The 22,925-nt window shown below is 32.7% G+C and overlaps 1 protein-coding gene across 1 annotated transcript in view; it reads left to right on the top strand.

Annotated features, from left to right (window-relative positions):
* The window catches only part of LOC111716358 (uncharacterized), a 36,387-nt gene that overhangs the window by 229 nt on the left and 13,233 nt on the right, over positions 1-22,925 (top strand). The window contains exons 2-3 of the mRNA XM_023491795.1: positions 15,250-15,338; positions 16,601-16,643. Of these exons, the coding sequence (XP_023347563.1) occupies positions 15,250-15,338; positions 16,601-16,643 (132 nt within the window). The remainder of the gene's footprint in view (positions 1-15,249; positions 15,339-16,600; positions 16,644-22,925) is intronic.

The raw sequence follows: 22,925 nt of genomic DNA, 5'->3' as shown, positions 1-22,925 counted from the left end.
ATGATACGTGTGTCAACAAAACGTTATAAGATCAGTTGGCAGCTAACATGTACAAAAATAGTACTTGGAAGTGAGGAATGGGGGGGGGGGCTTGAAGGGGGGGTGTATTATGTGACATTCTTGGCTTGGGATCTGATCTCAATTTAGGTTTGGTTCGTGCGCTCATTCTCAAACTTCGTGGAATTTATTATATTAATGTGAATTTATGAACATGAATATTATATTCACTCTCATTTGATCAAGATAAACATTCATTTTTGGAGATTTATGCAAATGGAATTATTAAATCTTACCCCGTGAACAAATTTATTCCTAGAGAAGTAGTTTTTAAAATAATTAATTTTAATAGTAAATTATCACTCCCCATGTGTGAATCAAAATTGATTTTAATTAATTAATTTACAAATTATTAATTAAACGCTTTGATCCGGCCTGAGGCAGTTAGATCTCTGTATTGAATACCTACACATGATTACAAGGTATATAGGCAATCCAACCCAGCAGGGGGGGGGGTTTAGATGGGGATAAAAGGGGGGGGGGGGGACCAGAAGTATAGGATTACGGATGCAAATCTAATAAGGATTGAGGGTGTAAAAATAAGTTGAATCTATTGAATTAGTTCAAATAACCGGAACTGAAAACTTTTGATTAATCGAAATGATTTCAACGCATTCTTTCATCGCGGGGAGTTTTCTCGATCTCTCATTGGTCAAATCCAAACATAAATTTATTTAGTTTTTCATTTGTAAATATAACATAACGTGGTGCATATTTTCCACATTAAGTTCAAGAGGGGTCTAATCTATTATATCAAGCTTTTTTACTTGGCTTCTGAATTGTTTGAAGTAACTGCATTGACATTCATTTTTATAAGTGTTTGTATCTATAAACATTAATTGCATAATTTATTTAATTGTTTAATATTACATTGTTACCTATTTTGTATTATTTCATTGTTCTGCGTAATTGTATTTTTATTAAGATTGTATAGATATATATGATTAATACAATAGGTTTAATTATTAGTAATAAAATTCAATGCATATAAATGAGGCTTGTTTTCCATAACTAGGCCTAATTAAGATTATCGGAAGATACTAGCTTTGATTGAGAGCGTGATTTAGAATTCATTAATATGGTTCAGTTTTTAATTAAATGGATGTAATTATTTTGGTTCGGGTTTCTTGATCTTTGCCCCCCTCCCCAGCCTTCATTTAGATTATCCCCCCCTCTTTCATTAACCCTACCATCATTTTTTCATTCGTAAATGATCCGTTTTAAAAGAACTGCAGCAATAATTACAATTAAACCTTCATATATTGGTAACGATATGTTCAATACACAACGGTACCCTTAAAAAATTTATTAATTTCCAATTATAGGTTCTTAAAAACGTGATTTGCTGATTTCTTGTTACAGAAACATCGAAGGAAGTTGTGAGAATAGAAAACTTTGAAGCTGGAAAAACAACGATATATTTCATTGATTAAATAAAACTTTGAAGGGTACCGCTGTGAACCGACATCGCCCTCCACTGTGATTTAAAGGTTGCAAGCTGTAAAGCAAAAATTGATGCGAATTTTTCCAATTTCTTCCTTAAAACCAATGCTAACAGCAAGTACTTTTCGGTGCTAAAATGTACATGTAAAGGACTAGAGAAAAGCATTTGTGAGTTAGAGTTGTAAAATCAAAGCCCAAGGTGTTGCAACACTTCAAAGTCGACCCTGTCTTAAAAATTAATGCGGCTTTTTATAAACAGACTGAATCCATGTGGGCCTCATAAAATGGAGGGTCACTTGAAATAACAACGACAGTCTTTTTAAACCGTGGAGACTTCATCAATCAAGTTATAATGAGCGATATGAGCTGCTCTAAACTATAAAAACTTTATTGTAACAGCATTACAGAAAGAGTAGTAATTGGTTGATGTAAATCAATTTATTATATTTATTATTTAAGAATATGTTAAAAATTGCATCAAATGTTCAACGCGGTTTTTACAAAATCTAACTGAAAAGTGAAAATATTTATTTTCTGCGACTTCTAGGAAGTAAATACTAACTTTGCTTTCAGGAAGCTGAGTTTTTGCCACAAACTCAAATTTTATAATCCCTATATATCTGCAACCTGGACCTCTGATTTTCAAACTTCTATTATTTGAACTAACAAAATTCATAGTTTGAAATATGAAATGTCTACGATATTTGGTTACAAAGATATATGAATTAGAGAATCAGAGTTTATGAAAAAAAACTCCGTTCTTTTAAGCCAGCTTGCAAACAAAGTGTTTAACAATTACAATCGTATAGAGAAAATATAAACAGTTGTTATCTTTTATCATTCAAAGATTTAAAGGCTACTGATGTGAATCGTACACACCACGACAACTGGAAACTACATCTGAGGTCCTATTAATTTAGACTTTTTTCTAAGGGTGAGCTATGCCTCCCCTGTACCCAACCCCCTCCTCCAGGGCACATAAGGGTTAAATTGAGTTACCTGCCAGTATTGCATGTGATATTTGAAAACTACTTATTAAACTACCCTGGAACTGGTCAAGGTGTTTTTAACCCATTTTTCTCTGCAGGAGGTTTTTAACTCCTTTATAATTTGAGCAGGGTTTAAACCCACTTTTCTCGGCAGGGGGTTTTCAACTCCTTTATAATTTGAGCAGGGTTTAAACCCACTTTTCTCGGCAGAGGGTTTTTAACTCTTTACAATTGTAGCAAGGTTTAAACCCTCTTTTCTCGGCAGGGGGTTTTGAACTCCTTTATAATTGTAGCAGGGTTTAAACCCAGTTTTCTCGGCAGAGGGTTTTTAACTCTTTATAATTGTAGCAGAGTCTAAACCCGCATTTCTCGGCAGAGGGTTTTGAATTCCTTGATAAGTGTAGCAGGGTTTAAATCCCCTTTTCTCTATTCAGGGGTTTTTTAACTCCTTTATAAGTGTAGCAGGATTTAAACCCCTTTTCTCTGCAGAGGGTTTTAACTCCTTTATAAATTTAGCGGGTTTAAACCCTCTTTTCTCGGTAGGAGTTTTTAACTGCTTATTTGTTGTTATTTGCTCTAAACCCCCGTTTCTCGGCAGGGTTTTTTTTAAATCCTTAGTTATTGTAGAAGGCTTTTAACCCCCTTTTTTTGCAGGGGTTTAAACGCCTTCTTTATAGGTACGGGTTTTACCCCCCCCCCCTATACTGCAAGGTTTTTAACTCCCTTATTTTTGTGAAGGGTTTAAAATACCTCTTTCTCTCAAAGTCCTAAGGGTGAACATTTTGGATATTTTTTTTCTTTTTTAAGGCGTCTAACAATACTTTACTGATATCTATAGCTTTGCAACACGTTGGTGTAGAACTTAGATATTTTAAACTATGAATTCTATTACATCAAATGGCTAAGTTTGAAATATTAAAGGTTTATAACGGCAGGTTTCAAAGATGTAGGGATTAGAAATTTTGAGTTTGTGGCAAAGTTCCTTTGTTGAACTTCTCAGATTTTTGAGAAAACTCCTAAAAGCCAAAAAGTTGTGTGCTGTTAAAACGCTGCTTACACACTGGTATGACAGGGACGTATTTGTGTCAGAATTATTTTAGATGTTTTAGGAGAAAAAAAATGAAAATTGGACATCAAAAGTTTTTTTAAAATTTTTTTTTGATTTTTTTTACTTTAAAATTTATTTATTTGGCCCTTATAATATATACAAATTCCGGAAGTATTTTTGTAACAATGGAAAAAATAGTAATTCATACCGGCGGCCTTTTGCTAATTTGCAACATATTACTTTTTGTCTTTTTGATTGGTTTTATTTTTCGAAAATTGCAAAACTGACAGTTTCGTTTTATTGTATTTGTATATTAAACATTTTCTGTACTTTATATGACTGGAACACTGCCTAATTTAGCCACAAATTTTTCTTTAAATTTTATGACACATGTTGTTTAAATATTATCCTAAAACCTATTCGATACGTGCCTAAATACCCATTTTAAAAGGGGATTTTTCCCAACGTAAATTTAGCCTTTGTATTATGAGGCCTAGTGCTTTGAACAATCATCATTATCTTCTCAAAACGTTTTGCAAACATTCTCCTTTTGGTAGATTCCTAGCTAGCCAATTTTGCGAATTTTACCATCTACTGGAAATAGGGTTTTAGATTCAGCCCTTCCCTTACACTACTGCAGAATGCGTGGAAATGATAGCTCTTGGTCATGCAATGCATTGTAGTGGAGGGGGGGGGGGGCACCCAGAAAGTGTACTCTATCTATCTATCTTGTAAAACTAATGTAAATTGCTCGTTAGATTAAAGTCTCATGTGTATTAAATGCTAATTTCTCTTATTTATAAAGATCTATTAAGAAAAACTTATATGTTTTGAATATCTTATCTGTAACCAAATTAATTAGTATTTCTCATTCTTGTGCGTAACTAGATGAGGTACAAGGTCATAAAGTTGTACCACTAATATCGCATAAATTTAACCTTTTATGTCTAGTTTGCTGCTTGCAGTGTCTAGAATAAGCTAGGTTCAAGTTATGCACTAAAATTACGGTTTGTTTTGGTCTTATTGGAACAAATTCGATTTTTCTAATCTCTGAATTGAGTTTTTGCCACAAACTTAAGTTTTCGATTCCCAATATCTGAGCGACCTGTGGCCGAATTTAAAGAATCTGAGCGGCGGTTAAAATTTAAGCCGCAGCTTAAATATGGATGGTTCCACTTAAAATTGTATCAAATGTTTCAAGATTTTAGCCGGCGCTTAATTTTAAACCGGGTTTTGGCAGATTTAAGCCGCGGCTCAAATTCTTTAAATTTGGCCTTTGATCATGTAAACATTTAATATTTCAAACTTAGATTTGTTGAGCTAACAAAATTCACAGTTTGAAATATCTAAGGTCCACGACATTTGGTTGGGACAATGTAAGGATTAGAAAATCAGAGTTTGTGCCAAAGATTCCTTTGACTAGAGATTATAAACCTTAAATATTTGAAACTGATATTTAATGTTCAAAGTAAAATTTATTTACTCAAGGAGGTTGCTAAAATGTCATTAGATATTTACTAATTTTCAAATAAAAAGGTTTTAAAAGTTAATTTTTGTAAAATAAATTTCTCTGAATCCTGTCCTTGTGAGTTGTGCGTATACGTTTATCAAACTGTCAACATTTCTACACATAAAACTCAGTCACCATGTAAACATGTTTTTTTCCGGAAACAGTTAAAAAATCATTTTTCCGGAAATACTTAAAATATTTAATGTTGTTCTAATTAGTGAACAAAACCCTTTAGATAGTAACTGTAAAATAACTTTCGATTAAACCGATTTATAACGATACCCTTGACATATCCATCACATCATCTTGAAAATTAAACTTTTTTAATTGGGGTTTCTCAATAGAAACGACTTGCGCATTTCTACTTCAGAGGAAAATTTTAGGAAAAAAGAGGAAATATTTTCCACCTTGGTGCAGTGGTCATATTAAATAAATGGAATGTTACTTCAAATTACAATGACAGTTCCTTTAAACTTTGATCAATAATGTGTAATTTTGAATAATAAAGATTAAAATATGAAATTAAATAAAAGTCTACTTTTTTATATTTTTGGTGTATGATGAAATCTTCAATTTAGCTTAAAAAGGTCTGTATATCTGTATATTTGTCTTTCAAACATGTTAACACCGAAATCAAGATAGGATTTATTAGTATTTGTAACAGAAATGTATCATTAAAGATACTATAGACGTAATTTTTGTCTGATTCGCACAAGCGTTATGTATAGTTTTACATTCTACAAATATGCTAGAATAATGAAGAAAACGGAAAAAGGTCAAAATTGAAGTAGTGATTATTCAAGTGAATTTTACTTTATCAATGGTTCCAAAGACCAAGTAAATTTTGATTTTTCGAAAAAAGTGATTGTAACCATCCTACCGTTTTTAAGATGAAAATGTTCTCCATAATAGAAGGTTTACGTCTGCGTAATTGCAAGTGAACTTTCATTTTTAGAGTGCCATATTCTATTAACAATGGAGCACTTCAATTTTTTTTTCTGATCAAGGAAGGATTATAGGACATTTTATTTTTTTATCTTGTTTTTCTCTATGAAAGAGATTTGCGGGATTATGCTACTGAAACAATTTAGGAAACCCAGTTACATTATGTGTATAAGAGTTCCTTATTAATAATATTTCTTGTTTGTTCGATATTTGTAGTTTTAAAACACGGAGAATTCATCCACAATCATAAAAATTGTAAATGTATAAATTTGGTTAAAATAATTTGGTTGAAATAAATGAATTTGAATAACTGTAAAATCCGAGATTAAACTATTAAATCTGAATGACAGGATAATTATTTAATGAGATCAGAACTCAATACAAGACTAAATTATTGTCTAAAGTTTAGAAAATAAGTATAAAAATATAGTCAATCTTTATAGTTTCTATGTATGTAAAATTGTTTGTATGCATGTCTGAGTTATTTAAAAATTATAATCTTTTAAGAGTTCCTTGAAAATGACTTTATAAAACATTTTGAAAAGATGTATTATAATCCCCCTAAAACGATCCGTCTTACCAAAAACCTATCAATCAATCAACTCTGTTTGTTTTCCGTTTTTTCCCCGGTTTAAACTAGGGCTGGGCACGAGAAATAAGAACGGTAAATAAAAAAAAACTAACGTTCTTGTAATTTCATGAAAGGAACTGTTAAAAAACGTCAAGTTACTTTTCATTTATTTAGTGTTGCATTTTAAATTTACAACGGTACCCTGTAAACGTATTACCTCTATCTGAGTAACAATGAAAAAAGAAGGTTTCTATCTGACAACTTTTTTCTCTGGAACATAAATCCAAGAGTAGCTTTTAAAGAGAAACCACAACGTAAGCTATCTTATTTATCCTTGTATTAAAGGAAACCACAACGTAAGCTATTTTATTATCTTTGAGTCACTTAAATTATGTTTACAATTGCTTTAAACATCTTGATACATGAACAATCTCAGTAATTCTACTCAAAATTAATTAGATTTTTAATTTTTATATTATAAAAGATAGGTAGATAGATAGATAGATAGATAGATATAAAGATATATNGCTAAAAGTACTTTATCCTATTAGAGCTAAAAGTACTTTATCCTATTAGAGCTAAAAGTACTTTATCCTATTAGAGCTAAAAGTACTTTATCCTATTAGAGCTAAAAGTACTTTATCCTATTAGAGCTAAAAGTACTTTATCCTATTAGAGCTAAAAGTACTTTATCCTATTAGAGCTAAAAGTACTTTATCCTATTAGAGCTAAAAGTACTTTATCCTATTAGAGCTAAAAGTACTTTATCCTATTAGAGCTAAAAGTACTTTATCCTATTAGAGCTAAAAGTACTTTATCCTATTAGAGCTAAAAGTACTTTATCCTATTAGAGCTAAAAGTACTTTATCCTATTAGAGCTAAAAGTACTTTATCCTATTAGAGCTAAAAGTACTTTATCCTATTAGAGCTAAAAGTACTTTATCCTATTAGAGCTAAAAGTACTTTATCCTATTAGAGCTAAAAGTACTTTATCCTATTAGAGCTAAAAGTACTTTATCCTATTAGAGCTAAAAGTACTTTATCCTATTAGAGCTAAAAGTACTTTATCCCATTAGAGCTAAAAGTACTTTATCCTATTAGAGCTAAAAGTACTTTATCCTATTAGAGCTAAAAGTACTTTATCCTATTAGAGCTAAAAGAAGTTTTGTAAAATTTGTAAGGGGGGGGGGAGATAGAAATAGAAATGGGCGTGAACAGGAAAAATTGTTAAGAATGCGGTATTAAAAAAATAATTGCCTTGCTAATATGCGACCTCTGTATTTACGGTGTAAAACAAAAAGAAATGTTTATGAGTGTTTAAAAGAATAATACTAAAGTAATGAGATACATTAATACTATGCTTCAACACAGAAACTGCGGTAGGGCAGACCTGTAGTAAATGCCTACTCCATAATAGTTTCTGGGAACGTAACTATCCATATTCAACTCAGATTATCTTGACTATCCATGTCAACACACGGATGCAATCTCGTAACTATCGATGCCAAATCAAAAGGCAGGATCCTCAACCTGTTTATCAAAACAGGGAACCACATGAATACAATCCGTGATCTATCTACGCCACTACCACTGGGCGCGATCTCGTTAGCTATCGATATCAATCAGAAGCTCGCAACTTACGTATGTACATTGAATGGGTTAATCGCAATACTTGAATTACGTATTTACTAATGGACACATTTAGCTATATGGACAATCTACAACGTAATTTACTATATGAGCCTCTAATCTATATTTGCTACAGACCCAGGTTTCCCAGGCATGCTTAAACCATGTACCATGATACTGTATTCTATCGGAGCATACGTAAACTATGTATCATGATACTGCATTCCATCGGAGCATGCTTAAACTATGTACCATGACACTGCATTCTGTCGGAGCATGCTTAGAACTATGTACATTGATACTGCCTTCTATCGGAGCATACTTAAACTATGTACTATGATGCTGCATTCTATCGGAGCATACGTAAACTATGTATCATGATACTGCATTCTGTCGGAGCATGCTTAAACTATGTACCATGCAATCTGCATTATATTGAAGCAAGCTTCAAATATATGGCATGATGGATTCTGCTTGGTTTTAAAGTATGCTTCAAATAATCAAATATGTATCATGCTTCCGCAATTTGCTTGCTATTGGAGCATGCTTCAAATAGTGATGATACATGCTGCTTGCGTTAGGTGCATTATTCAACAATGCCTAATGCTTGGTAAACTGCCAATATCATTATGATGATGCACTCTGCTTGGTTTTAGAGCAGGCCTAAAATGTGTAGCATACATTCTGCTTACTATTAGAGGAAACGTTAAATTATGTATCATTATTCTGCTTGCTATTATAGAACTAGCATTAAATATGAACAAATTGATGCATTAAGCATACTATTGAAGTATGCTTATAAGTATGCATCATAATACTGCATTCTGCTTATTTTTGGAGCATGCTTTAAGTATGTATCATAGTACTGCATTCTGCTTACTATTAGAGCATGCTTTAAGTATGCATCATAATACTGCATTCTGCTTACTATTGGAGCATGCATGAAGCCGACCTTCCCCGATATATGATTGTGTATTGAATATATTTAGTATTGATAGAAGTAAATTATATATGTATTGAGACAAGTGACATCTACCGCTGACCGCAATATTCTCTCAAATGTTTACCATAGTAGGCACCTTAGGAGTATATAAACATTTTCAAACAATGAAATCTTATTGTTTAAAAATCTAAACTTTAATTGTCCTGTACACTTGCGTAGTCTCTTTAAAAAAATCTAATGGGATGCAAAACAAGTATCTACGTAAATTTGACAGGCAACTTACAAGCAGCAAAATTTTAAAAAATCTATAATTTGTTTAGGCATCAAAGATGACCATTAAATATTTAGTTTAATGTGTAAAATCCATAGAGAATAGAATATATAGAGAGGAATTAAAAGAATCTCTCGGTATGAATTTTTTTCAGTCCCTTTCAGCCTGAAAGGGAGTTTAAAGTGTACAAATCATGTAAATGTTCACAAATTATATGCAGTAGAGTACATTAATACAGTATGTTCCCTAGATTATTCATTTCAATTTCGAAATTTTTTAAGCTGTTAAATAAACTATATAATGAATTAGGTGAATAAAAACATCATTTGAGTTATAGTTATGACGGAAAATCATTGTTTGTAAAGTGGAAGGCATAGAGTCTATGTGAAATGATCATTGGTCAGTTATGAAACCAGCCCATTTCATAATTTGGTTTTCTTTTAACAATAATTTTAGATTTTCTATAAAATGATATTCCAGGGCCCAACAGGTTATATAGCATAAATATGTGAAGTACACCTGCAGTATGGAAACAGTACAATAAAATGGCCGTTTTACGCTTTTTTCTAGTAAATTCCTCTCTATATATTCTATTCTCTATGGTAAAATCTAAACTAAATTCTTTGAAAAGATTGATAAAGCCTACGCAATCAATTTATATAAATTTACAGAGGGAAACATAACAGAATGTTCTCATCTTGTTTCTTTTTATTGTGAAATGTTAGTAAAAATTTGGTAATTTTAACGTTTCTAAAAAGTAAAAAAATATACCAGTTGCAACATTGCTAATTACAACTCTCTAGCGATTGAACAAAAACGATATTTATTTCACAGTTTTCTGGTTTTCATCGTACATGTTTTGAGATGCTCCATAATGTTTGAGTTTTTTAGTATCTCTTGAAATTAATCTCTTGATATTTATCTTTTGCTATTTATCTTTTGATATATATCTCTTAATATTTATCTTGATATTTATCTCTTGATATTAATCTCTTGATATTTATCTTTCGCTATTTATCTTTTGATATATATCTCTTAATATGTATCTCTTGATATTTATCTCTTAATATTTATCTCTTGATATTTATCTCTTAATATTTATCTCTTAATATTTTTCTCTTATTATTTATCTCTTGATATTTATCTCTTAATATTTATCTCTTGATATTTATCTCTTAATATTTATCTCTTAATATTTTTCTCTTAATATTTATCTCTTGATATTTATCTCATGATATTTATCTTTTGATATTAATATCTTGATATTTATCTCTTAATACTTATCTCTTAATATTTATCTCTTAATATTTATCTCTTGATATTTATCTCTTAATATTTATCTTTTAATATTTATCTCTTAATATTTATCTCTTAATATTTATCTCTTAATATTTATCTCTTGATATTTATCTCTTGATATTTATGTCTTGATTTAAATATGATAAAAAAAATTATTCTCCAAGTCCAACCTCACTGGCACACTTCACTTCAACCATGGCAGGGCGTGCGCGCACGTAAACATGTATAAATGCGGTAATCATCATGATCTCAAAAATGTCACCACTAGATGGAGTTGGATTGAGTTGGCTTCAAGTGGAGCTCTCAGCTTGACATTTCATTCAAACTTTGCAAAATATTTGATGAAAAATTGAAACAATTAAGTTACAAGCATGATTCTTGGAAACAAATTGGACACCGTTTTATATTGATATTTCAAATTTTTTACTTGAAAAACTTTTTTAAAAATGTAAAAAAAACTGAGCCGTAAACTTTTGAAAGACGAAAAATTTCTCAAGATTAAGCTTCCCCCATATCCAAGGAATTTAACCTTAATTATTTCTCGTCACTCAAACATCTAGCAAGAGATCCTGAAATGATCCATCTCAATTATATCAGTAATTGCTCATTCTTTCTTTCTTCAAATTAATTTACAAATGAAAAGAGTTACTTTGCCAAAAATGCTAAAATTACATAATTTAGGCCATTTTTATTTCCAACCCAAACCAAAGAAAAAAGTTTAAACCAATCTGTCTGAACCCAACCAACCTCTCCAAATTACAAATGTCAGTCTGAAAACATCTTATTATGGAAATGGAATGTTCGTTTAATGGGACTGTAGACGTAATTTCCTGTAACACCCCATTTATACAGTAGCATATCCAATTCACATCAGTACCCTTTAAACCTTTATTTTAGCAAGGATTAATGATATATCCTCATTTTTCTATCTAACAAAATGATTATTTTTTATTATTTTTTCTCTGAAAAATAGGCTCCAGTGATAGTAATGAAATATTTTAGAATTAATAAAAAACGGGGAAATATTTATCACAGAAGCAGTTTTAATATTGCCTCATTGTGAATCATGCTGGCATTAACCACTCCTCAAACGGAGGATCACTTGAAATATCGTTTACAGTCCCTTTAAATTAAAATTCACCTTGTAAGACCAAAGTTGAGTGTGTGTTTACTTTTATGTCTGTGATAATAAATTGAATATTTCAGATTTTATTATGTTATTAATATCACTGATAAACCATATTGAATTGATATCATCAATCCATCTAGACATGAATCATTTAATCTTCGGTCATTTATAACTTTATTTTTATTCAGTTCTATTACTGTATATTTGTATTATTACTAATATGGAATTGGGTATGAATGCGTTTTTTAATCGTCTGTTATCATTATTATTTTCATTATTCGTTAATATTTCATTTATGACAAGTCTAAAACTTGTTTGATATCAACAACATGTCAATTCTCAAAGTTTAAATAATTTTGCCGAAAATGCACAAAAATGGCTAAAAATGGTATAAACTAAAACAATACTTCTTTAAAAATGTTTTGAATATTTTTATTCAGGGGCATCATTAAGGGGACTAGAAGATGGGAGGTTTGAAAAATAGATTCTAGAATTCTTCAGGATTTAAATGATTTTTCAAATCTTTCCTTTAGGCTAAATAGATTTGTAGAGACATCCCACAGGGTTGAATATTGATTGATTAATTGATTGATGGATTTGATAAAATATAAATATTATTTTTTCGGAGATAAATGTAGATGTGTAAAGGTCGCTTGAAATTAAAGGTGAAAAAGCTAAGATCGGTCATATGAACCAATCTGTACAGAAACATCCGATAGAAATAATAATGCTCTTATATTCATATTATAAGAACAAATTTGAAATGAACAATAAAAATGTAATAGATACACTTAATAGACCCGAAGGATTTTTTAATGAGCATAACAGCTCTGTAAGTTTTGAGAAAAAGATTTTATATAAAACGCACAGTNATATTCAGGGCAAAAACTAAAACAATTCGAAATTATGCGATTTTGTTTTATAAAAATAGAAAAACACCAAGGTTGTGCATGAAAGTTTCTCTCTGGTTTTTTCCTGATAATATTGTTCAGAGAAAGAATTTGGTAAAAAAAATGATAAAGAAAAAGATCGTAAACCAAGAAAAGACCATATTTTTGGGAGAAAGATCTGTCTAGAGTTAAAATATGTGCTTTTTGTTCTCATAGATCTGTAGATATGACTAATTGAGTTTTTGTTTGAAAACACTGATGGGTATCATTTGTTGCGCGCTCTATGATAACGCGCGCACCAAAATATGCAGTTTTTGTGCTCCTCAAGCGACAAGCGTCGGAGTTTGCACATTTAAAGACAATATTCTTGCATCGGGGCTGCGTGGTAACATTTTACAAAAACCCAGGCAGGAGGTTAATTATGACAGGATGTTTTAAACAGATGAAGATTAATTTAACAGAAACAAAAATGCATTCTCGGACTCTGGATAACCTGCTGAATCTGTTGATTTTTCTTGTCCATCCCTGTAATTCTCCACTTTTGTCAATTTTCCCCACAAAACGCTGAAATAATACAAAATGTAGAAAAATTGCATTGAAACAATTGCAGTTCTTGATCTTGCAAAATACGGACATAATCGCTGAGAAAAATTGCATAAATTCACTGTAAATGCCAAGACTGGTAAATCCAAAGTTAATCTCTAGCCGCTAACCTTCAATCCGAGATTTTTCAAGAAAAACTCCGTTAACCCTTTGTTGTGCAATTTAGAAGAAAAATGCGGGAAAGAGAATTTTAAAAATTCGCGGAATTATTTAAAATTATGGAAATGTCGCAGCAAGCATCAAGACCTTGATTAATTTTGCAGGTTTTTAAAAAAAAATTTCTTTATGATACAATAACAAAAAGTATTGGTTTGAGGCATTTGAAATTTTATGACTTTTCCTAAATATCCATAGCCCTCCCATTAGGTCTAAAACCTGGCTTTTATACTAACTACCTAAGTCCTCCGGCACACTGCCTGAATGACTACTTTTTCCTGTAACAAACTAAATCTTTGTTTTGACCCACTTTCAGTTGTCAGATTTTGATAATTTTTAGCTTTTTGTGAAGAATAAAGAAACGGATTGCAAAAGTTTTTCAAAGAAAGTTTTTGCAAGTTATTTTCATACAGTCCGTGAAAATAAAATTTGCACATTTTAAGTTTTTCTTAATTACACANAGGAACTGGAGGAACTGGAGGAACTGGAGGAACTGGAGGAACTGGAGGAACTGGAGGAATTGGAGGAACTTCAGAAAAACTGGAGGAACTGGAGGAACTGGAGGAACTGGAGGAACTGGAGGAACTGGAGGAACTGGAGGAACTGGAGGAACTGGAGGAATTGGAGGAACTACAGAAAAACTGAAGGAACTGTAGGAACTGGAGGAACTGCAGAAAACTGGAGGAACTGGAGGAACTGGAGAAACTGGAGGAACTTGAGGAACTGGAGAAACTGGAGAAACTGGAGGAACTTGAGGAACTGGAGAAACTGGAGAAACTGGAGGAACTTGAGGAACTGGAGAAACTGGAGGAATTTGAGGAACTGGAGGAACTGGAGAATTTTAAAGTGCAGGGTTTGGATTATATGTCTATTTTAATATTTGATTGGAAAGATATCTTTTATCTCTGTTAATTTGTTTAGAGAACTTAGCTCTGTTAAAATGCTGGTTTAAGGACTAATTGTATATATTTGTACAGGTTAGGTGACGACCTAGCTAATGCTTTAACATTAACCTTTACCCTACTACCATTCAACCCCTTCTTTATTCTGTCATTCAACTCAAAATTGTAATTCACGGTCTTGATGCATGGCAGTTTACTGTACATGTTTTCGAATACAGAGGTTCCCACAAAAAACGACGGAACATATTTTATTTCATGGTCGTCATTAGAGTCTCAATTAGCTGTGGGTCACCCTGTATTTNATCTATCTATCTATCTATCTATCTATCTATCTATCTATCTATCTATCTATCTATCTATCTATCTATCTATCTATCTATCTATCTATCTATCTATCTATCTATCTATCTATCTATCTATCTATCTATCTATCTATCTATCTATCTATCTATCTATCTATCTATCTATCTATCTATCTATCTATCTATCTATCTATCTATCTATCTATCTATCTATCTATCTATCTATCTATCTATCTATCTATCTATCTATCTATCTATCTATCTATCTATCTATCTATCTATCTATCTATCTATCTATCTATCTATCTATCTATCTATCTATCTATCTATCTATCTATCTATCTATCTATCTATCTATCTATCTATCTATCTATCTATCTATCTATCTATCTATCTATCTATCTATCTATCTATCTATCTATCTATCTATCTATCTATCTATCTATCTATCTATCTATCTATCTATCTATCTATCTATCTATCTATCTATCTATCTATCTATCTATCTATCTATCTATCTATCTATCTATCTATCTATCTATCTATCTATCTATCTATCTAGATGGTGTCGAGGAGAAAGATATTGTCCCGATCCCGAGACGATTTAACTCTTGATGATGATCCGCCGCGAGGGAATCTGTTCTCCGCCAGGTGATTATAATATTCGCCATTTATATAATTCAACTTATATCTGTATTTTTTTACATTATTTATTTTTTATTTCAAGCTTTCCTCCGCCCGTATAATTTATCCTCCGCCACTGTCAATTATCCTCCGCCCGAACAAATCATTGATTATCCTCCAAGCGTATTGATTATCCTCCGCTAGTGTCAATTATCCTCCGCCAGTATACCTCCGATAGAATCAATTCTCCTCCGATAGTATCTTATCCTCTGTCAGTATCGATTGCCCTCCGCTAGTTTCAAGTACCCTCCGTCAGTATCAATTATCCTCTGTCAGTATCAACTGCCCTCCGTTAGTTTAAAGTACCCTCCGACTGTATCAATTATCCTCTGTCAGTATCAATTGCCCTCCACCAGCATCAATTACCCTCCGACATTATTAGTTATCCTCTGTCAGTATCAATTACCCTCTGATAGTATCAATTATCCTCCGTCAGTATCTTATCTTATCATAACAATATATTTATTATTTGATTTGATCTTTAAAACCTGAATGACTACTTTTTCCTGTAAGAAACTAAATCTTCGTTTTGACCCACTTTCAGTTGTCTCTGACAGTATCAATTACCCTCCGCCAGTATCAATTACCCTCCGCCAGTATCAATTACCCTCCGTCAATATCAATTATTCTCCGCCAGTATCAGTTACCCTCCTCCAGTATCAATTATCCTCCGCCAGTATCAATTTTCCTCCGTCAGTATCAATTGCCCTCCGCCAGTATCAATTACCCTCCGATAGTATCAATTTATCCTCCGCCAGTATCAGTTATCCTCCGATAATATCAAATATCCTCCGTCAGTATCAGTTATCCTCCGATAATATCAAATATCCTCCGTCAGTATCAGTTATCCTCCGATAATATCAATTATCCTCCATCAATATCAATTTATCTTATAATAACAATATATTTATTATTTGATTTGATCTTAACTTATAAAAAATGAAGCCTACATCTGTTCTTAAAATTCTACCACTGCGTGACTTCAAATTAATGTTTCTCATTTAACTTCTAAACTCTTTGACATCCTGTGAAAATGTAACAAAACTTGTCTTGAACAATTAAACTCTTGTTTAATTAAACCCTTGTTAAATTCAACCCTTGTTTTCTGAATCTGTTAGCGCCATTTCAGCTAGAACACGCATACTAAAAATAGGTTTCTTTATAAAATACTCGCAAAGACTTTGAAACAGTAAAATTATTGTTTTTTATTTCGAAATTGTTTTGTTAAGGTTTGAGGAAGACGTCTGGTACACTAAGCAGAAACTTTTCTCGGTGAGTGAAATCATAAATTATCTACGCAATTTTGTTTTTCAGTTCCGCCATTTTGTTTTTTGTTCTGTCATTATCATTTTATGTTTGAAAAATGCAAGGAACAAATAAACATCTTCGGCATCTTGAAAGATGATTCTTAATTCAAAAATTAAAATAAAATATCGTGAAATCTCTTTACAAAATTAAAATATCACTTGTATTGGGATAGAGTCCGACATCTAGAATTACGTATTCGAAAATAATGATAAAAAAACAGGAAAATCTTCAGCTAATTAATCAGAATTGAGACCCAAGATAATTCTGCTAGTTAGAATTTTTTAATTTTAATTCAATTTCAAAACAAAGCCGTCTTTTCCCAGTTAGATATTCAGAATTTCATTTAGTTTTTAATGGAGTAATTAGTAACCCCTCAATGTTCTAAACATCCATGATATCTTTGTATCTTTGTCCCTTTCTGAGACCGTTAAAGATCGTTTCGTATACAACGTTCACACGTTGTCCTTAAAGGAACCTGACACGTAATTTCAGTTGGCTTTCCATTTTTAGAGTGAATTGTCCGATTTACAACCTCTTCCCGGAAAATTCCGGAACGATTTTTCTTTAAACCGAAATTATCCGGAACTTATATTCCGGGCGTTACGGGAAAAAACGTTCCAGAAATCGTTTAGGAATTCCGGATTTCCGAAACCTTTTCCATAATGGAAATGGAAAAAAATTCCGGATCATTTCCGTGCGTAAACCGTAATACGGAATTACGGTGGAAACGGCCTAACCGTACCATTTAAAAATGCAACTTCATTTCAATTTTCATTTGAATGGCGTTCACAACTTCACACTGAACATAATTTTTAGTGGGAAAAATAAGGATTTCTCGCCCGTCAATAAGTCGACAAAAGTTTAAAGGAACTGTTGTTAATGGAACATGGCACTCTATGGTAAAGGGCCACTTGAAATAATGTCTATAGTCCCTTTAAGCCGTATCTTAGAAAACACTGTAATAAATAAAACCACAATATGCTGAGTAGAGACAGATAATGATTTTAAAATGTATTGAATGGTGGCTAATAAAGTTAAGCCTGAAGTAACAGATTATAAACATGTCTTCTTTGAACAGAGTCTGCAGAAATATATGGACGGGGGGGGGGGGGTCTCAGCTAAACAGGGTTAGGTTTATTTAAACCTAATTTTTCTCATAAACACGCAAATTTTCAAAAATTGAAAAATTTTAATTTTAAATTTAAAATCATAGAAAATATATATATTTATTTATCTAGATATTAAGAATTCGTTTTACTATTTAACAAGTCCTATTTAACAAATCCTAAACATAATAATAATCAGTTTGCAAAAAAAAACTTCCCTTTGAAACTACTGTAAAGGGGGGGTGGGTTTAGTTTGGTGTAGGTTTATGGGTAGGAAGAGGAGGGTTCAAGTGTCCTTAATGTAATGTATGCTATGTGTTAACATGTATTATACATTCTTATTCTATAATCTTGATTTACCACTAACCATTCATATTCTAATACATACTTAACTCTAGTTGCAATTCTAAACTGGCTCTGCCTCACAAAACCGGGACTCGGTTTTTTGGCGTTAAATTTCTGTAGGCAATTGTAAAACATAGCATCAGGGAGGGAGACATTTTTTCATACTGTTGTTTAGCGGTTGTAAGATAACAAATTGCTTAGCATTTTATGTACATTGTACAGTGTACACTATATTCCTTTGTACAGTGTACAGTCCCCAATACAGTGTACACTGTGTACGCTATACACCCACTTCACACAATGTACAATGTCCAGTATGGTCCCCTGTACAGTGTACAGTGTTCAATAGGTGTAATATACTGTACTGTGTACACTATGCACCCCTGTAAAGTGTACTGTGTTCACTATACACCCCTGCGAAGTGTACTGTGTACACTATACACCCCTGTAAAGTGTACTGTGTGCGCTATACACCCCTGTGAAGTGTACTGTGTACACTATACACCCCTGTAAAGTGTACTGTGTACACTATACACCCCTGTGAAATGTACTGTGTATACTATACACCCCTGTGAAGTGTACTGTGTACACTATACATCCCTGTTTAAAATGCATTGTTGTATTCAAGGAATATCCCGGGGACACGTGTGAGTGACAACTGAGAAATGTCAACTTTATAAATATGACAATGTTAAAATATGTATTCATTATTTTAATACAAATTCATAATCTGCACGGGAAGGATTAAATCAAATAAATCGTACAGAGCGTAATTTTTTAACTGTTCATTAATTGCGTTAAAGGGACTGTATTGAGTCTTATAATACAATTTCCAATTAAAGTACGGAATGTCGGATTTACAAAAGTATCCTTCAAACCGTCATCTGGCCAAAAAATGAAAGTTTTTTTGTCTAAAATGATAAATTTCTGGTGCAATGCTCGTTAAAAAAGTGACTTGAGGATTTATACACCAGGAGGAAGAGAAGAAGTGTCAGAAATCAGAACTTTTCCAGGCAGCTAATCCACTCTATCCTCCTTATAGTAGCTCTGTTTTCCAGGCAGATAATCTACTCTATCTTCTTTATTGTAGCTCTGTTTTCCAGGCAGCTAATCCACTCTATCTTCCTTATTGTAGCTCTGTTTTCCAGGCAGCTAATCCACTCTATCTTCCTTATAGTAGCTCTGTTTTCCAGGCATCTAATCCACTCTATTCTCCTTATTGTAGCTCTGTTTTCCAGGCATCTAATCCACTCTATCTTCCTTATAGTAACTCTGTTTTCCAGGCAGCTAATCCACTCCATCTTCCTTATTGTAGCTCTGTTTTCCAGGCAGCTAATCCACTCTATCTTACTTATTGTAGCTCTGTTTTCCAGACAACTAATCCACTCTATCTTCCATATTGTAGCTCTGTTTTCCAGGCAGCTAATCCACTCTATCCTCCTTATTGTAGCTCTGTTTTCCAGGCAGCTAATCCACTCTATCTTCCTTATTGTAGCTCTGTTTTCCAGGCAGCTAATCTATCTTCCTTATTGTAGCTCTGTTTTCCAGGCAGCTAATCCACTCTATCTTCCTTATTTTAGCTCTGTTTTCCAGGCATCTAATCCACTCTATTCTCCTTATTGTAGCTCTGTTTTCCAGGCAGCTAATCCACTCTATCTTCCATATTGTAGCTCTGTTTTCCAGGCATCTAATCCACTCTATCTTCCTCATAGTAGCTCTGTTTTCCAGGCATCTAATCCACTCTATCTTACTTATTGTAGCTCTGGTTTCCAGGCATCTAATCCACTCTATCTTCCTTATAGTAGCTCTGTTTTCCAGACAGCTAATCCACTCTATCTTCCTTATAGTAGCTCTGTTTTCCAGGCAGCTAATCCACTCTATCTTCCTTAGTAGCTCTGTTTTCCAGGCAGCTAATCCACTCTATCTTCCTTATTTTAGCTCTGTTTTCCAGGCAGCTAATCCACTCTATTTTCCTTATAGTTGCTCTGTTTTCCAGGCAGCTAATCCATTCTATCTTCCTTATTTTAGCTCTGTTTTCAAGGCATCTAATCCACTCTATCTTCCTTATTGTAGCTCTGAGTGATAAAGTATGAAAATCAGACATGACACTCTATAAATGGAGGATCTCTTAATTGCGTCTACTACAAGCCCTTTAAACTTCTAATTTCTTTAGTGTAAGATGCTTTACAAATGATGTATTTCCGATTTTTGTGTACATTTTTTAACAATACTTTAAGAATACAAACACAAAAATACAAACATTTTGGTCCTTTCCTTTAATTTTTTTTATCTGTTAAACGACTATTTAGAGCCCCTGTATTAGATTTGATAATTACTGCAAAAACTCCACCAACGCTAGGATTAAGACCCGAAAGCAAATTAGCAAAAGAAAATTGACACTGATTAAGAGCAGTGTGGAAGATAATTAGTATTTATCCTGTAATTAAGATGATAATCATCAGTCATCAGAATATTATATCAAATCTTGCCGATAAATTAAACTCAAAATTCAGCTTGTTCACTAACTTTAATCCATCATCTAAAAAGGACTGTACACGTAATTTACAGAGGCATATTTGATTGTCAACGGTACCTCAAACAACCTTAGTATGATTAAGAATGCATGAGATATTCATGTTTTTTTACTTTCGAAGTTGAGTATTTTCAGTTGATGTTTCTTTACAAAAAGGACTTTTTAGAAGAAAAAAATAATAAAACTTCCAAGATTGTAAAACTGTATTATGTTGAAGTTTGCTTTTATTGAACTAAAGCAATATCTTTAATCTGAAAAAAATGGAAAACGTCTGAAAACGATTGATACAACACGTTCTTTTTTGTATCGTTTTGTATCGTTTTTGTATTGTTTTGTATCGTTTTTGTATCGTTTTGTATCATTTTTGTATCATTTTGTGTCGTTTTTGTATCGTTTTTGTATCTTTTTTTATTGTTTTTGTATCGTTTTGTATCGTTTTGTATCGTTTTGTATCGTTTTGTATCGTTTTGTATCGGTTTTGTATCATTTTGTATCGTTTTGTATCGTTTTGTATCGTTTTTGCATCGTTTTGTATCGTTTTGTATCGTTTGTATTGTTTTGTATCGTTTTTCTATCGTTTTGTATTGTTTTGTATCGTTTTGTATCGTTTTTGTATCGTTTTTCTATCATTTTGTATTGTTTTGTATCGTTTTGTATCGTTTTGTATCATTTTTCGGTCATTTTTTACATTTATCTTCTGTCAGGGTCCAAATTTGGACATAGTGTAAAGACAATACACATTTAAATTTAACAATTTAAAATTTACTTGCTTTTCTTATACTTTGCTAAATTTTGACATTGAAAGAAAATATAAACAAAAAACGATCCCGAAGGCCCATCACTACTTGCGGATTCCTGATGAAATTGTGATATGAATATGAATTAGATAAAAGTTTGATTCAGGGGCTGAAACGTCATGTTGTGTTGTACCAAATGAGTTTGCGTGTGTAATACAGAACTCATCTGCAAAGCAGTGCAACGGGCTTTCTCAAGCCATACCAGCGCCATTGCCCTTCCCTTTATTTCTATTCCCTGGTTTGATTGTACCATTGTGAATTACGTCAAAATTTTGCATGTCATGTTTGAACAGATTAATGATTAAAGTTTTAAGATAAATTATTTGGTTTCAAGAAAAGTGTTGATGTTAAAAATATTAGATTATGTAATCTATCAGATCAGATGAAAGGCAAATTACAAATGGGTTGGTTTGGATATTAACATGGTCGCTCTATGTCCGCTTGAGGGCCCAATATGGCAGTTTAAGGGCCCACTAAACTAGGATAATTAATTGCTTTAACTCAACTAGGGCAGTGGGTTCCAACCGAGCAAGGAAATAAATACACGCTATCAATAACAACGTTTCAAGGAACTGAGTATTTCCCTCAAACTCTAATTTACTGATCCTTATAAACCTTTGCAACCTGATATTGCTGACCTTTGATATTTCATACTTTGAATTGTACTAGAGCAAACAGGTAAATTTTGAAATATCAAAGGATTGATCAGTTCCTGTGGGTTTCTTGAATGAGCTCGGTAGCCTGGATGAATGAGTTCGGGAGCATGGATGAATGAGTGTGGTAGGATGGATGAATGAGGTTGGTAGCAAGGATGAATAAGCGCAATAGCTTGGATGAATAAGCGCTGTAGTCTGGATAAATGAGTGTGGTAGCCTGGATGAATTAGGTTGGTAGCCAGGATGATTAATCACTGTAGCTTGGATGAATTAGTGTAGTAGCTAGGATGAATTAGTGTGGTAGCCTGGATGAATACTCACTGTAGCTTGGATGAATGAGCGTGGCAGCCAGGGTGAATGAGGGTGCTGTGTGTAAGTCTGAATGAATGAGCGTGGTAGCCTGGATGAATAATAGCGGTAGCTTGGATGAATAAGCGCTGTAGTTTTGATGACTAAGCGCGGTAGCCTGGATAAATTACGCGCGTTGGAACCAAGAGGTTTTGAGAACAAAGTGTGCACACATTCCAAACTAACATGCAAAGGATGCTTGAAGTGTGGCAGATAGATAGATATTAGATAGAAAGATAGGTAGATGGATAGATGGCTAGATAGACAGATAGACAGAAATATAGATGGATAGACAGATAGACAGATAGACATATAGACAGATAGACATACATACAGATACACAGATAGAAATATAGACAGCTAGACAGCTAGACAGATAGACAGATAGACTGATAGACAGATAGACTGATAGACGGATAGACAGATAGACAGATAGACAGATAGACAGATAGACAGATAGA

Source organism: Eurytemora carolleeae, unplaced genomic scaffold (genome assembly GCF_000591075.1).
Source record: "Eurytemora carolleeae unplaced genomic scaffold, Eaff_2.0 scaffold857, whole genome shotgun sequence".
NCBI lineage: Eukaryota > Metazoa > Arthropoda > Copepoda > Calanoida > Temoridae > Eurytemora > Eurytemora carolleeae.
Note: the sequence above shows the minus strand (reverse complement) of the source record. Positions and strands in the feature narration are given on the sequence as shown.